The sequence below is a fragment of the Simochromis diagramma genome, unplaced genomic scaffold (genome assembly GCF_900408965.1).
Source record: "Simochromis diagramma unplaced genomic scaffold, fSimDia1.1 OVJJ01000131.1, whole genome shotgun sequence".
Taxonomy (NCBI): Eukaryota; Metazoa; Chordata; class Actinopteri; order Cichliformes; family Cichlidae; genus Simochromis; species Simochromis diagramma.
Window position 1 is genome coordinate 5,370,065 of NW_024387200.1, and position 16,071 is coordinate 5,386,135.

Consider the following 16,071-nt stretch of genomic DNA (forward strand, 5'->3'; position numbering starts at 1 on the left):
TCCTTACTGAGGAGTTGGCAACACTGGAGAGAGGGCGAGAGAAAGAAAAAAAAAAAACCCACGGCTCGCGATAAGGAGCCGGCTCGCGTCGTTCACGTCAAAGACCCGGCTCTAAGAGCCATTTCGTTCGCGACCGACCCATCACTAATGAGAAATACACCTAGTCAAATTTCTCACGATCAAAAAGTGGGTAAGTGTACGTGCGTGTTGCTATAGTTATTATTGTTGTTGGTGGTGAATGGGGTAAGATTGTTAATGATATATTTAATCACAAGTGTTTGGGTGTCTATTTTGCTGACTTGTTCATTTCAGTTGTCAGACCACATCCTTTCAGCTCTCTATGTAAAGCTGAGCGTCACAGTTTCAGTGCATACAGCATCTATGAGAGACGAAATGCAAAATGTTCTGCCTGAGTAATTTCAGTGTTTTAATTCCATGCATGCTCCTCTTGATCATCCAGCCAGGTGATTAATGATTTGTATTGAACTTTAATTTACTTGTAGATAATTTTCTCATGCATTTAAACAAGCAGAATGCATAGTCACATTATTGATATCTTTCAGCATTACAAAAGCAGCTGGTGAAGGATGTTTGTTACATGAATCTGTTTTCAGCTTCATCGTCTGCTGACTTTATGTGATGGATATTTCCTTTTTTTCTAGGTCATGGGTCCAAAATTATTGAAGGGAAAGAAGTCAAGCCACACTCGTTGCCTTTCATGGCCCATGTGGAAAGCAAAAAATCTTTCTGTGGAGGGACGTTAATCCATCCACAATGGGTCCTGACAGCTGCCCACTGCACCAAGTAGGAACATGAGGACTTACACACACACACAAAGAAGTATATGGTTCTATATATACGTATCACAAATTCTTTATTTTCTTACCATAGATAGAAATATAGCAATCAAATTGGCATCAAACATACTGTATGTGATTTATATAGACAGGCCTGTAAGCCTGTAAGACACAAGTAGATTTGTCTGCATTGTCTGCAAATATTGATGTTGGTCATAATTCAAGAAATGAGAAAAGATTAAATGTTTATTTAAAACAGAATAATCATGTTACAAACAAGAAATGTGTGGTAAACACTGTCACTGAAAGCGAAATTGCACTCTGAAATTTTCATAACTGCAACATTAATATTGTTAAAATTCAGCTGGAGGAAAACTCCATGCAGTCTCTATAATAGCCATAAACCAAATATATATAATAACACACATTTACTATGATATTTTGATAATTGTTTTATTTAAAAAGGTTAATCTGACCTATTAACCTTTTATATAAGTGAAATTTCACTAATATTTTTTTTCTTCCACAGTATGAGTGTCATGATTCGGCTGTGTGGCAGGCAGGAGAGGACCCAAACGCAAACTCACGGAGACAAAACGTAAACTCAAAAACACAGCTTTAATGCTGGCAAAAGGTGAAACACAAAAACAGTACTAAACTGGGAAAGCTAAACATAAAGTATACCAGGAACCACGGGGAGAATCACACACAGCATGAGGGAGACTACGACACAGAACTGAGGGAGACGCAGACAGAAATACACAGAGGGTTAACGAGGAAAGTGGGAACACACGGGGAACACAGCTGACACAGATAACCATAACGAGACAGGGCGGGGTGAACATAACACTGATGGGAGACGGGCAGAGTCAAACAGGAAGTACAGAGGTTCAGACAGGAGGAGAGAGAACACGGGGAAAACACAGACATAACGGGCTGGGGGGAAACATGGACCAACCACAAAGGGAGACGAGGGCTCATAAATACACAGAGGGCACACAGGGGGGAGAGAGAGCACGGGGAGAACTTGGACATAACGGGCAGGGGAAACGTGGAATAAAACATAAGGAGAGACGAGGGCTCACAGATACACAGAGGGGCACACAGGGGGTAAAAGCCACGAAGGGAAAACACTTAGGGAACAACACAACAGGGCAACTCAGGAAACATGGCCTAAATAGGGAACAAAAATACAAACATACAAGAAAACTAAGAATACTGGGCCAACATGGCCCAGGACCATGACAGTACCCCCCCCACAAGGGCTGGCTCCCGACAGCCAAAACCCGAGAACCAAGACAAAAACAGAAAACAACCCACCCAGGGCGGGAGGCGGGGGACCAGGACGGAGGGACCAGAACAGGAAACAAAAACGAACAACAGAAAACACAGGAGCACAAGACCATAGTACAAATAAAGTTCAGGGGGCCGACCCAGAGCCCACCGGCACAAAAGTTCACGGGTCGCACGGTCGGGGGGCCGACCAGGCGGGTGGCACAGGTGACAGAGCTGGTCCGGAGGCCGGCCGTGCCGAAGGCAGCGACGAAGGAGACGACGGGGCAGTTCAGGGGGCCGGCCGCGCGGAAGGCAGCGGCGGCGGCGAAGGAGCAGTTCAGGAGGCTGGCCGCGCGGAAGGCAACGGCGGCGGCGAAGGAGCAGTTCAGGAGGCCGGCCGCGCGGAAGGCAACGGCGGCGGCGAAGGAGCAGTTCAGGAGGCCGGCCGCGCGGAAGGCAGCGGCGGCGGCGAAGGAGACGACGGAGCAGTTCAGGGGGCCGGCCGCGCGGAAGGCAGCGGTGGCGGCGAAGGAGACGACGGAGCAGTTCAGGGGGCCGGCCGCGCGGAGGGCAGCGGCGGCTCTCCAGTGTTAGGCGTACTGGCCATGGCCCAGTGGGCACAGGACCAGTCGAGGCAGGACCAGACGACGGCGAAGCACAGGCTGGAGCTGCAGCAGGCGAAGCACAGGCTGGAGCTGCAGCAGGCGAAGCACAGGCTGGAGCTGCAGCAGGCGAGGACGAAGTCTCGGACGAGGCTGCAGCAGGCGAGGACGAAGACTCGGATGAAGCCGGACCAGGCGAAGCACAGGCTGAAGCTGGACCAGGCGACGACGAGGCGGTCGCAGGTGGCGGCTGAACGGGCCCCTCGGACCCTCCAGCGGAGACGGGAGGCTGAACGGGCCCCTCGGACCCTCCAGCGGAGACGGGAGGCTGAACGGGCCCCTCGGACCCTCCAGCTGAGACGGGTGGCTGAACGGGCCCCTCGGACCCTCCAGCGGACGAGGCGTGAGGCTGAACGGGCCCCCCGGACCCTCCAGCGGAGACAGGTGGCTGAACGGGCCCCCCGGACCCTCCAGCTGACGAGGCGTGAGGCTGAACGGGGCCCCCGGACCCTCCAGCTGACGAGGCGTGAGGCTGAACGGGCCCCCCGGACCCTCCAGCTGACGAGGCGTGAGGCTGAACGGGGCCCCCGGACCCTCCAGCTGACGAGGCGTGAGGCTGAACGGGGCCCTCGGACCCTCCAGCTGACGTGGCATGACCAGAAGGTGCAGAGACCACCGGCTGAACAGAAGGCTGAGTGGGTGACGGAACAGATGACTGAACTGAACAATGGGAAGCTGGCTGAGCTGCACAGTGGGCTAAGGGCTGAGCTAACGGAAGCACGGGAAAGTGTACTATGGACTGGGTGGCTAACAGCGCTAATGACTGAGCTAAAGACTGAAAGGCATGCAGTAGTGATGGCGGTGTGGATTGTAGACCGAATTCTCCTGAGCCCTTAGTAGAAACAGGGACGGGTGCAGGCACATGCCGGACACTAGCCACTCCCACCCGAGGAGTAGGTACGGGTGCGGAGACGGGCTGTATCCTGGCTGACCTCACCCTGGGGACCGGAACAGGCACCGGCAATGGCTGGGCAACTGCCCTTCCCACCCGAGGAGCTGGTACGGGTGCAGAAAGGGACAGAGCCTCAGCCGGCCTGGAAACCAGAGCGGGGACCAACTGGGCCTCAGCCTCCCCCACCCGAGGAACTGGTACGGGTGCAGAGGTACGCTGGGCCCGAGCTGCCCCGGGAGGAGAAACATGAGCAGGAAAAGGAGCAGGCTCAGAAAAAACAGTCTCAGAAACAGCAGGCTCAGGGTCGACAAAAATAGATCTATCAAAAATGAACCCGCCGTCCACTTCATGTTTTGCAGTCTTAGTGTTAGCAGTCCTTGTTTTAATAGTTTTTGAAATCCTTGGGTTAACAGTTGTAGAGTGAGCTGACTTGGGGATGACTGAACCGGACCTGACAAAACCCGAACAGACGGAACCGGAACTGAGTGTGTTTGACCTGGTAGAGTGGTTCACAGTTTTCCCTTTCACAGCATTTACAGCCTTTGGCGAGTGCTTATTGTCTGTGATTTCTCCCTGTTCAAAGGGAGCAAAATGAAAAAACTTCTCCCAGTCTATGTCGTCGTCCATCAGGGACACATCGACAGGATCAGGAGTGTGTCTATTGTTCTTAATGTCCAGAGAAGCGGAAGAAGGATAATCAGTGTAACTCACCACCGGGAGTTGCTTAACATGGTCCATCTTATTGCGGCGTGTGCGCCGCTTCCTACGGGGAGGGGAAGCGGGCGGAGAGAATAGCTGAGCCTCCGGCGTGCAGAACGGCGACACGGAGGCTGGAGCGTGGGCAATTGAAGGGACGCGGAGAATTCCCACCTGAAGCGGCCGCGGCTTGGGTGCAAGTGAAGCGGCAGGTGGGGGCTTTCGGCAGCTCCGGGGACCACCGAGAGCCAGCCGAGTTCCTCGGAAAATCCGCCCGTAGTCAGGAGCGCGCCACGGCCTCAAGCAGAGCTCCTCCTCTAGCTCAGCAAAGGCAGCATCCTGACGCTCACGCAGCTGAGAGCGGTTTGCTGGGTCCATGTAATGGTCGTAGTCTTCTGTCATGATTCGGCTGTGTGGCAGGCAGGAGAGGACCCAAACGCAAACTCACGGAGACAAAACGTAAACTCAAAAACACAGCTTTAATGCTGGCAAAAGGTGAAACACAAAAACAGTACTAAACTGGGAAAGCTAAACATAAAGTATACCAGGAACCACGGGGAGAATCACACACAGCATGAGGGAGACTACGACACAGAACTGAGGGAGACGCAGACAGAAATACACAGAGGGTTAACGAGGAAAGTGGGAACACACGGGGAACACAGCTGACACAGATAACCATAACGAGACAGGGCGGGGTGAACATAACACTGATGGGAGACGGGCAGAGTCAAACAGGAAGTACAGAGGTTCAGACAGGAGGAGAGAGAACACGGGGAAAACACAGACATAACGGGCTGGGGGGAAACATGGACCAACCACAAAGGGAGACGAGGGCTCATAAATACACAGAGGGCACACAGGGGGGAGAGAGAGCACGGGGAGAACTTGGACATAACGGGCAGGGGAAACGTGGAATAAAACATAAGGAGAGACGAGGGCTCACAGATACACAGAGGGGCACACAGGGGGTAAAAGCCACGAAGGGAAAACACTTAGGGAACAACACAACAGGGCAACTCAGGAAACATGGCCTAAATAGGGAACAAAAATACAAACATACAAGAAAACTAAGAATACTGGGCCAACATGGCCCAGGACCATGACAATGAGTAAGGTGACCCTGGGAGCACACTCAATCAGGAAAAAAGAAGAAGATTCTAAGCAGGTCCAAACGGTTGATGAACGTTTTCCTCATCCTAACTATTACAAGGCAATCAAGGGCAATGACCTCATGTTGCTCAAGGTAAAGTGATCATTCATTGTCCAATAGCAAGTGAAAGAGAGATGCAATAATGTGAACAAGTTTGTTTGCAATCTTATATGATTTATTTCTGTGCATGTATGGACATATTTCAATAAATCACTGTGCCTGTTTTGGATTTTCCAAGCAAAATACAAATAAATGAGTGGTGTGTCAAGACTTTAGCACGTGCTGCATATAGAGTAAATACTAAAATTCAAGGCCAGCTCTCTGTATGTAATGTAGTCATTATCAATATGGAATCTTCCTTTTTATATATATATTTTTTTCAGTTGAAGAAACCAGTAAAGCAAACCAAGACAGTAAAATGTCTCAAGTTAGCCAAAACTGTCAAGGACCCTCCAGCTGGAAGCAAGTGTCTGGTTGCTGGATGGGGAAAAACTGAAAACAAGAAAACATCAGATGTTCTCCTGTCTGTCAATGTGACTGTGGTTGGTAGACAGACATGCAACTCTCGTGATTATTACAACCACAACCCAGTTATCACCAGTGACATGATATGTGCTGGTTCAAATGGTAAAAGAAAGGCTGATACCTGTCAAGTAAGTATATAGAAAGTATGTAAGGAAGTAAATATCCATCCAACTCAACACCCTTTTGACATTGTGACACCTGTAAGTTAGTCAAAGAAAGACTAATAGATTTGTTCTTTTGCCAGGGGGATTCAGGAGGACCACTCGTGTGCAATGGAGTGCTGGTTGGAGTCACTTCTTTCGGAGAAGGTTGTGGTATCATTAAAAAACCTGGAGTCTACTCGTTTCTCTCAGAGAAACAACTCAAGTGGATCAAAAAAACAATGCAATCTTTAGAAATCTTATGAACCCACAGGTGTCAATCCATACAAGCTGAGCAAGAAGCAAATCTTTTCTTTGATAATAAATGTCCATGCCTTTAATGTAGACTGCTTACATGACCATTAGCCATTTTATCATTTCATATTCATATTATTTTCTGATATTTCAGTTTCTGTTAGCTTGTTGAATTTTTCGAGCATGCTCTTTTTTGTTGATTTTTCATTCCATCTATCCCTGCTTAAAACCCCTCATAGGATATTTTTTATAAACATTCTACTCTATAATAAATCTTTCATTGTTTGTAACTCTTTCCAAGTGTCATTTTGTTTTTACTCTGACACCTTCTACCATCAAAGCTTGATATTTCAGTCCTTTGGTTTTAGTGTTCAAATTAAATAACTATAATGACTAAGAAAAGACAAATAAGACAATTAATGTAATGTCAACACAGAGAATATTAACTTGCAAAACATAGAAAGAAAAAAAATGTGATTAAGCTCTCACTCAGAGCAGACCACAACAGACAAATGCTAAGTCTCTATATAGAGACTTAGACTATGACTTACTCAGTGTGCACATTTTCAGAGGACATGCCAGCACTATGTTCATAATCTCAGTATATGCCCCAACACTCTTTCAATTATCATTTCTTACCTCCAGAAATCCTGTTTCACTTTGATTCAACTGGTCCTCTTTTTACCTGAATAACACACGTAGTTTTTACTCATTATGATACATTTGACCACAGGTGTTAAATTAAAAGAAAAGAAAAAGCATGCAATTTTGCATGCCAAACAATAGACCACTTGTAATTAACGGGGGCCGAATCCCGCGGGATACCTACCGGGCAACCAGTCTAACCGGGTCCACTCCCGCGTCCAGGAATGGGTGGCTTGCCAAAGTTGACCTTCGAGCTCTCTTACTAGGATCAAATTGGTAACTTTAAGACCGTAACTGTGGCGTCCAACGTCTGCTGACCTATTGTAAAATTTATTATACTTCCACGGCAACACGTGAAAACGACTTTTCACAGACACTTAAAATAACTTTGCAGCAGACTTAAACATCAACCTGCAGTTCTTAGCAAAAATCTCTTGTTATAATGTTTCAACACCACTGAGCCAATTTAACAGTGAAGATCATCAACTCAGCGAACAGATAATTTAGAATTCATCCAATCTGCACATTTTGATTTAACAGGCTGTGCTTACCTTTGTATTATCAAGCCGGCTCTCCGTTCGCTTCATTTTACGATTTCACCTTAAGCTGAATTTGTCTTCTCAGCCGTAAAAGAATCCCGGGTTTTCAGCACCAAGTATTAAATTTGGTTCTTGTCATTCTTTTACTGAATAGAGAGAACACGACTCAGTCAGTCAAAATATTTATAATTTTATTTAATCATCTTCCGGAAGAGAGAGACCTGCACAGCCCAAAAAGCCAGTTGCAAAATCTCTAGCATTAGAAATCAAAATGTGTATCATATAGGTGTTATTTTGGTCCTTTCCACGTCACACATAGTTTCGATAAAAACAACTCCTTCTGTGTTACTAGTTCCGCTTTTTCTGTCTGGTTTCCTGTATTTTATTAATATGCCTCTGCAGCTCTGCACTAAACTTCCTGTTTTTTAAACTTCCACTAACGTAAGCTTCTGTTGCTAAGACGACCTATCACCCTCTGACCTAGTTCTCTCTCACAGCTGGCCTTGCTTTATAGAGGCCTTTATTATTAAACTACATAAAACAATATAATCAGAAACTAAGCACTAAGAATATATATTTATTCCGTAACAGAGGTCAGTTCCTTCATCATAATTATGCAAATTCCCATGACCCTTGATCAACAATCACTGATCAAAGCCCAATGGTCAATGAAAAGGTTCCTTTATATGCATTTGTTGGTCACATATGTATAGGCTGACCACATTTATTAATCAGGGTATAAAGTATTACTATTATTCACGGTGTAAAAACCGTGAATAATAATTTAACATATGAAAACAGTGTGAATGATAAATGTGCACAGCCTGTCGTGGTGGGGAACGCTGGGGTGTTTATTCAGTGGGCCCAAAAGCAGACACGGGATATACAGCAGACACAGGCTGACGTTCAAAAACAAAAAAGACAAGGCAAGGTGGAACAAGGGTGAAACTAATGTGACCAAGTGGTCGGCAGGGTTAGATAAAAAAAAAAACCTAATAAAAACGACAACACCACCTAATGGAATTTCACCCCCAGGAAATATATATGTAAGAAAAATAGATAAAAGGAATAAAAGAGGCCGCAGATTCAAGGATGCACACCGAGGCAGGTTGGCTCCAATATTAATACAGTTTTATTTAGTTAAAATAAATAAAATATTAGAAAACAAAATGTAGCGTCATTGTTGACAGTGTCCTAAAGTTAAAATAAAACAATCATGGAACTTGGACTTACCAGCAGCCGTGGACCCAAAAGAAAATCACACAAAAAGAAAATCACTAGAGTCCACACGGTGCTGTACAAAGGAAAGTGTGAAAACGACCCACCACCTGAGGTCCCAGGGCCACTGGCATGTCTTCCGTTCACTGAAATAAAACACAGAACTACACATTAAAAGAATAAAATGACACTGAGCGTTAGGCTTGCTACATATCATAAAAACTAAAACTTCAATCTGTATTAGCTTTAATAAAAGAAATCACAAATGCACGCACGTACACACACACACCAAACTGGAAGGCTTACACCCCACAAGTCAAACTATGACTCGTGCTGGTGGCAACTGTCCAGACCTCGATCACAAGCCGGTGTTCTGGGAATCCATCCTACCTCAAAAAACATCCTACCCAATGTTTCTGCGCAGACGCGGCGCATGCGCACAACACCAATGCCGAATTAACTTCTTTTTCGCTCACCCATCCGGAATACTTCTTAAGGTTATGGTTATGGTTAGGGTTATGGTTATGGTTATGGTTAGGGGTAGGGTTAGGTTTAGTCACAAGTCACCGTCAAATTATAATACGGGTAGGACGATTTGTCAGAGTAGGTAGGATGGTTTCTCAGAACACCGGCTTAACTTTATACGGACTGACGCCACACTGCAATCAATATGCAGGTGGGTTCCCAGTTAACCCAGTTGCGTAGTCGAGAGGGGGTAGGGACAAATAAGTAAATACTTCTGCCTGCTCCTTTTCAAACAAATAATGGAATGATATTTTGTAATGATTGTGAAGGCACATGTTTGAAATAAAAATGAACTGAACTGAACTGAACTGAACTGAGAGAGCGAGCGCAGGAGAGAGTGAGGGTGGTAGAATTTGATCAGAGACAGTCACACCACGTGGGCTCTGAATTTTTGTGGCCTGTTTAATCACAGTGATTCATAACATGAAACATGCAGGTAACTTGCACTCACTGTGACACTGACTCTCAGTTTCCATACTACACCACTAGATGGTGTTCTCTGCCATATGGTTTGAGCAGTGTGTGCCTTCAGCCTAGCAAATGAAACTAGAAAACTAATCATTTAAAAACATATGAACAAGTGGTTAAACTGATTAATGCTATTTTTGATCAACACTGACTATTGTGGCAACATTAATACCTTTTTCTGCAGTGCACAATAAATCAAATTTAGTCAGTATTTGGGATTTTCCACAATTAGCAAGATTTGATCAGTACTACTACTTAAAGGGCAAAGTAAAAGCAAATCAAGTGCTCCTTCAATCAGCACCTTACCATGTGCCTGCAGCCACCAGTCACAGTTGTTTCCTGTATGCTGCAGTTTCCTGAAAAGGAAAACAGTCTGTAAAAAAAACAGATGTACAACAAAAAGCCAAGCAAACAAAAGCAACAGATGATCAGCATTGTTTGGATACACTCTGGCTTTAGTGCAAGTGACTAAGAAGAATTCATATGAAAATAGTGATGTAGAGTTGTGTATGCACTGCAAAACAACACAACTAATGTTCAAAATATGAATCGCACACTGGCAGTATATTGGCAGTTGGTGGGTAGCTATGGACTTCTACCTGCAGAGAGTGTCTGTTTTATCCGATGGGGCTGTGCCAAAAATATGTGGTACAACTGGTCTGTAGACTACTGTCGGTCAATCAGCTAGCTGAATAGAAGAGAAAAGTTATAACAGCTGAAGTGAAACCAAGTGTTAAAAACAACAAAACGTTTCCTTGGTAGCCACTGTTTGTATTTTTCATTATGTGTTTTTTGATCTATGGTGTTTGATTCCCTCTTCTCCCATTCCTGGTAAGCTCAGCTATCCAGCCCTTCCCTAATGCATGCCACTAGTCATCCAGACCGCATTCAATCAATGCACAAGATCATTCACAACAAGCAACGCAATGTTCGGATTTTGTAGGACTGCACAGGGGCATGTTTGCATTAGTTGAATACCCCTCTCTGTATGCTGTCCATAGGCAAATCCCTCTACAAATGGAAACATAAATTAGGCATAAATCTTTCAACCACCTTACAACACACTTCAAACTGCAGAATAGTTTTTGCATGAAGACCAAGAAAAAAAGTGCAATGGCTGTTAACACGTATCACAAATACACACTGGCCTCAATACAAACATAAACCAATTGCATAACTATTTAAACAAATATGCCAGTCCAAAATAATTTTTCAATGTGGTAGTACAAACACTGTATGAAAAACATCACAAATAAAATGAGGGGGACCTCAGAGCTGTGGAACACTTTTCTAAGCATTTTATTCAAGTAAAATGAAATATAATACTATACAGTATAATGAAGCAGCTGAGTTACTGCATTTGGATATATTGTACATATACAATATGGAACATTTACACTACCGGTCAAAAGTTTTAGACCATCCTCACCCCATCAAACTAAACTTTTGGAATTGTTCAGTTTTCGCAAGGCTCTGGGTGAGCAACACGTTCTCACTCCCAAAGCGAAACATTTTATTCTAGGTGACAAATCGGTGGTATATTACGCTTCTGGGCACCCAACACGTCCCTATATTAGGAGATCAGAAAAATAAGGACACGTGACAACCATTTGGAATGAATCGACACATGTACGTTCATTTTACTTAAATCGCTTTGGAAAACACTATCTAACATCATTAAAGTCGTGGTTAACGTTAGGGAAAAGGTTATGGTTAGGGTTAGGGCTGGAATACATGGCTGGAATGTCTATTACTCTGGGAGTGCCATTCTACTGGATTTATCCATAACCTGGCATGTAGCATAAGAATGCAGAAGGTCACACTTTGTTGTTCCTCAGGGACGCAGCGGGATGTGACAAATCATCAGTATATTATGCCTCAGGAGTGAAAATGGGCTGGGGTTAGAATCTGTTCTTGAATCTGTTCATGAGCATGAATTGTCTTCCCGAGAGCAGCAGCTTTGACAGGTCATGTCTGGGTTTGCACGTTCTTTCATGATATTGGCAGCTCTGCTGGGACAGGAAAAACTGAAAAGTTCCTCCAAAAACAGCAGTGCACAGCCAAGGAGTTTCTGGTTTTCATGTCTTTTTGAAGGCCTCAGTAAGCTGATTTGCACATTCTTTCAGTACCCATCCTCTCACTCCATGCAGGAGGGTGACAGCTCTAACCGCACGCCTTACATTATGCTCTAGCACTGTGAAGGTGTGGCTGTAGTTATCACAAGGATGCTAGCTCCTTTCTGTGAAGCCCTTTAACTCTCTCACCTTTACCAAATAGGTGAGCACACCACCAGCTGAACACTTGTTGGTCTTGTGATTGTGATGTTTTGCCTGCCCTGCCAGACTTATCCCATCTTCCTCCCCTCACCCACAACCAGCAGATGGCCTTTCTGAGCCTGGTTCTGCCAGAGGCTTCTTCCTGTTAAAAGGGAGTTTTTCCTTCTCACTGTTGCCAAGTGCCTTCTCAAAGAGGTTTTTTTGATTGTTGAAGTTTTCTTTTTATTACTGTAGGGTCTTTACATCAACAGGTAAAGCACCTTGAGGCAACTACTGTTGTGATTTAGTGCTATAGAAATAAAACTGAATATTTGCCAAGGCAAGTAAAGCCCCTTGATCTTCTTTTTAAAGCTCACTATACCTTTCTGATGGCTATTTTTGGGGTGGCTCTAGTTGTGCTATAAAAGGTTTCGTTGCCAGGTCTGAAAGTTGTGTCACTTCTAATTTCCTTTGTCATCCAAGGCTAGGCCTGGACATGTTTGTCAACAGTAACATTGCCAACACAGTGATGTACACAGAAGAAAACATTTGATGTGTGCACTTAGCCAACTTAGTTCAAACCTTGTCTCATACCCGCAAGGACACTTTTGCACGCCTTTGTGGTGGCTTGTATTTTGCTCCTAAGTGGAGTGTATTCTGGGATCATGAGTAGAGATAAAAGCTACTTTCAGTGGGTGGTTCTCTTTGCTTGATTTGGCAGAAAGAAAAATGATCTGTCAACTCATTCACCCAGCGGTGCAGAAAGAGTTAAATTACGTTCTCTACTGGAGTCCTACGTCATGTGACAAATATGGCCAATGTGATTGGCTGTGCCTTTCAGGGAGCTCTGTTTACTTTTAGCAGCGGCAAGCCTGCGCTGCAAGGACCTGCAAGGAGGAGAGGAGGATGGCAGCAAAAAGGAAGAACCTGGATATAAGAAAGTATTAAAAACATTATGTAATTATTACTAAATGTTGTTAAGTCCTTAAAGTCATATTCTTTTATTGTCATAACTGTATTTGAAGCTATTTTTATTTTTGTATGAAACCTGATTTATATGGAATATGGCTGAAGTAAACTAAAGCCTAAAATACTTTAGTCAGTCATTTGTTTAATATTAATTTAACATTATGTAATTCACATTTAAAACTATGAATTGTAATTTTAAATGGTTTAAAAGCATGTAGAATAGCATATGTAGGCAAGTAAATTTCTCCTTTTTTTATCAAGAAGCAAAGACAAAAAGGAAAAAAAAAAAGAAACAGGGCAGGGTTCGGCGGTTGAATCATCCGTCCCCACCAATGCCAAAACCAAATCTACACCCTTGGCAGTATCATAAAATTTGCAGGGAATTACTTATAGATAGATTTTAAAACTACCTGCAAATTTTAAGCATAATCTTTCCAAGAGGAAAGGATTAGTATTATATGGCCACATTTTTTAATTATTATTTTTATTTACTTTATTTCATGTTATCTAGTTTATTAGGCTTAAGTTAGTTTACAATATCTTATCAGTACACATTCAACAATTTTTATTTGTGCTGGGTGTGCTAAAGAATGTGGCCACATTCACAAAACTAAGGTTCAAAATATAATCTCTGTATTGTGTTAAAACACAGTCATTATTATTTCATTTGATCCGTTTGGTTTTTTGTTTTTTCCAGTTGACTAAAACGTTACCTGAAACGCAAGTCTGTGTAAGAAATTAAAAACAAGAGATAAAATCTACTTACCTTGGCATCAGTCCTGTTCCTTTACAGATGAAGGGGGAAAACATACCACACCTATCAAATTCCATCATGTCTTTTATTTGAGTTCTTAGTGAATTAAACTGACCAGACACCTGCTTTTGTGTTTACTCTGTTTCCATGGGCACCCACAAAAGCTCACAGGCCCACCTCGATGCGGGTGAAACTATCAAAGTTTGCCACACCCATACAAACTTATCTTGTCAGTGTTTACGCAAGTCTTTGTCATGTTTAAATAGCCCTCCCTATCACTGTCTCTCTCTGTCTCATACACACACATCCGCACACATAAAATCAGAGTAAATGTTTACCTAGAGTTGGGTACATGTCCAAGTTGGAGGAGCCTTGCCTTGCCTTTTTTCACTTGTGACGCAACACCGCAGGCATAGAGTGAAGCCTTGTTTTACAGCTGAAACTGGAAGCTCGTATATCTCAGGAGGTGATTCAGCATCTTTATCTCTGAGTTAAAGTGCAAACAAATATGCTTTGACGCAATGGCCCAAAGATAAGATGACTAAAGTCCGTTTTAAAACCTGTGCCCTCCTACAAAGATGTAAAGGATGTTCTGTTGCTTTGTTTGATTTTTTTCTTAAATCAGACATTGGATCTGTACGTGATGTGAAGGTTTGATTTTTCAGATTGTGAAACATATTGCAAAACAAACTGAAGCGTACTAACTTAGCGTTATATAAAGGTTGCATGAAATTTAGTGCAGTATAAACAGGTTATTTTTCCATATTTTGGTAAATTTACCAGTAATGTAGTGGTGCACAGTGGCTTTGGTGTTCTTGATTCTCTGTATTTGTATCAACTCATGTTCTACATAACAGGGTAAATTAACTAGAATTAAAAATTACTCAAACATAACTTTAAAATTATTTATATGATGTTATTATTTTAATATAGCATGTTTTTCAGTTCACTTTGCCAAAAATAGCTGATAGAAACATCCTCAAAAAAGCTACGTTTCACTTTCTTGCTTTAAGTACATTTTCAGAGGCTTTACTTTTTCACTCTTACATGAGTAAATAAGTTGAATCGGTATTTTATCTTTTACCAGAGTATTTTAACACAAATCTGTAATTCTACTTAGGTACAGAATACCTGACAAGTACCAGAATTAAGTAACAGTAAAAAGTTATTTAAAGTCCGTCTATAATATGGCACAAAAAAGCTACAAATTTTGACAAAGAAAAAATGTTCTAACACAAAATGTAAACTAACTTTGTTATAATCACATGTTCTTGTGTGTTTGCAACTGATACCCCGCCACATGGACTTTCTGTTTTTTCCTTCCTCTGATTCCTTGACAGTTTCCATCTGTATATCCTAATTATAATGAGAAAGCAACACATTAGAATGCAAACGTCAGACATACTAAACTCACTGTCTATATTATAGTCTATATCAGAGGTTCCCAAAGTGTGGGGCCCACCCCCAAGGGGGATGCAGAGCCATTGCAATGGGGACGTGGTATGAGAAAAAAAAAAAAAAAAAAGAATGCTTTTACACTGCTAGCATAATGGACAGGTTTTGACGGGGCTCCCACACAAACGCAAAGCAGGAGATGACGCATCGCCAAATATGTTTCCAAACCAACTTCCTTCCAAGCCAAAGACTAGAAAATATGGTGAAGCATATCTTCAAAAATACCCGTGTAGGTGTGGACATAGTGTAAAAGAGTTAGTAGTGTATTTTATTACTACCTGTAATTTATTGCAGTTTACTTTTATTTGTGTTTACTGAATGTTTGAGGTGTGAAATTAACCGCAATGGAGTTTTAAAACAAAATATGGGTGTCTGTGGTTGGAGGATGTGTTTGTGTTTGTGTGGGGGGTGTTAGGTGGTGGTGGTGGGGGCGCAAAGATCTTTCTTGTAAAACAAAGTTTGGGAACCACTGGTCTATATGATATTTGCTTACTGATCATTAATTTCACACAAGCACAGTAAGAATTTTGCAGATGGAAAATTGAGCTCAAATGGCAAAGTTCCAAAGATGGATGTGGTCTGACCAACAAGTATGGAGCAAAGGATTACCAGAGTAGGTCAGCCAATAGGACACTGGCCTCTGTACACACCAGTTCCTCATTCAGTTTAAGTTGTGATATTTTTATGACTCCCTTCATCAAGGTTTATTATCTGGTGCATAAATAAGTTATATGCAGCTTAAAAAAATAGCGCTTTTTGATCAAAGTATAGTATTAAGTCATTCAGACTTCTGGGATATTGATGTGATCAGTTAACAACAGGTGAACTAGAGGGGCAACAATGAGACA

At 43.1% G+C, this 16,071-nt stretch overlaps 1 protein-coding gene and 1 long non-coding RNA gene across 2 annotated transcripts; one reads left to right on the plus strand and one right to left on the minus strand.

Annotated features, from left to right (window-relative positions):
* The first annotated feature begins 238 nt into the window (after window positions 1-238).
* On the plus strand, window positions 239-6,490 carry LOC120745652 (granzyme A-like). Its single transcript, XM_040050694.1, has 5 exons — window positions 239-464; window positions 663-805; window positions 5,431-5,568; window positions 5,859-6,128; window positions 6,245-6,490. Exons 1-5 carry the CDS (start codon window positions 401-403, stop codon window positions 6,404-6,406), a joined length of 777 nt encoding a protein of 258 aa, XP_039906628.1. The 5' UTR covers window positions 239-400; the 3' UTR covers window positions 6,407-6,490.
* Window positions 6,266-10,219, minus strand: LOC120745656. The gene is made up of 2 exons (XR_005698685.1): window positions 10,097-10,219; window positions 6,266-8,943 (listed from the first exon to the last, which is right to left on the minus strand). It is a non-coding gene; the product is annotated as an uncharacterized LOC120745656 (long non-coding RNA).
* Between the last annotated feature and the right edge of the window lie 5,852 nt (window positions 10,220-16,071).

Excerpts from the sequence above, each read along its gene's own strand:
- LOC120745652 (XM_040050694.1), top strand. The coding sequence starts at position 401 with ATGTTCTGCCTGAGTAATTTCAGTGTTTTAATTCCATGCATGCTCCTC. Across the intron at positions 5,569-5,858 it reads ATGACCTCATGTTGCTCAAG|TTGAAGAAACCAGTAAAGCA; the intron begins GTAAAGTGATCA and ends TATTTTTTTCAG. Across the intron at positions 6,129-6,244 it reads GAAAGGCTGATACCTGTCAA|GGGGATTCAGGAGGACCACT; the intron begins GTAAGTATATAG and ends TTCTTTTGCCAG.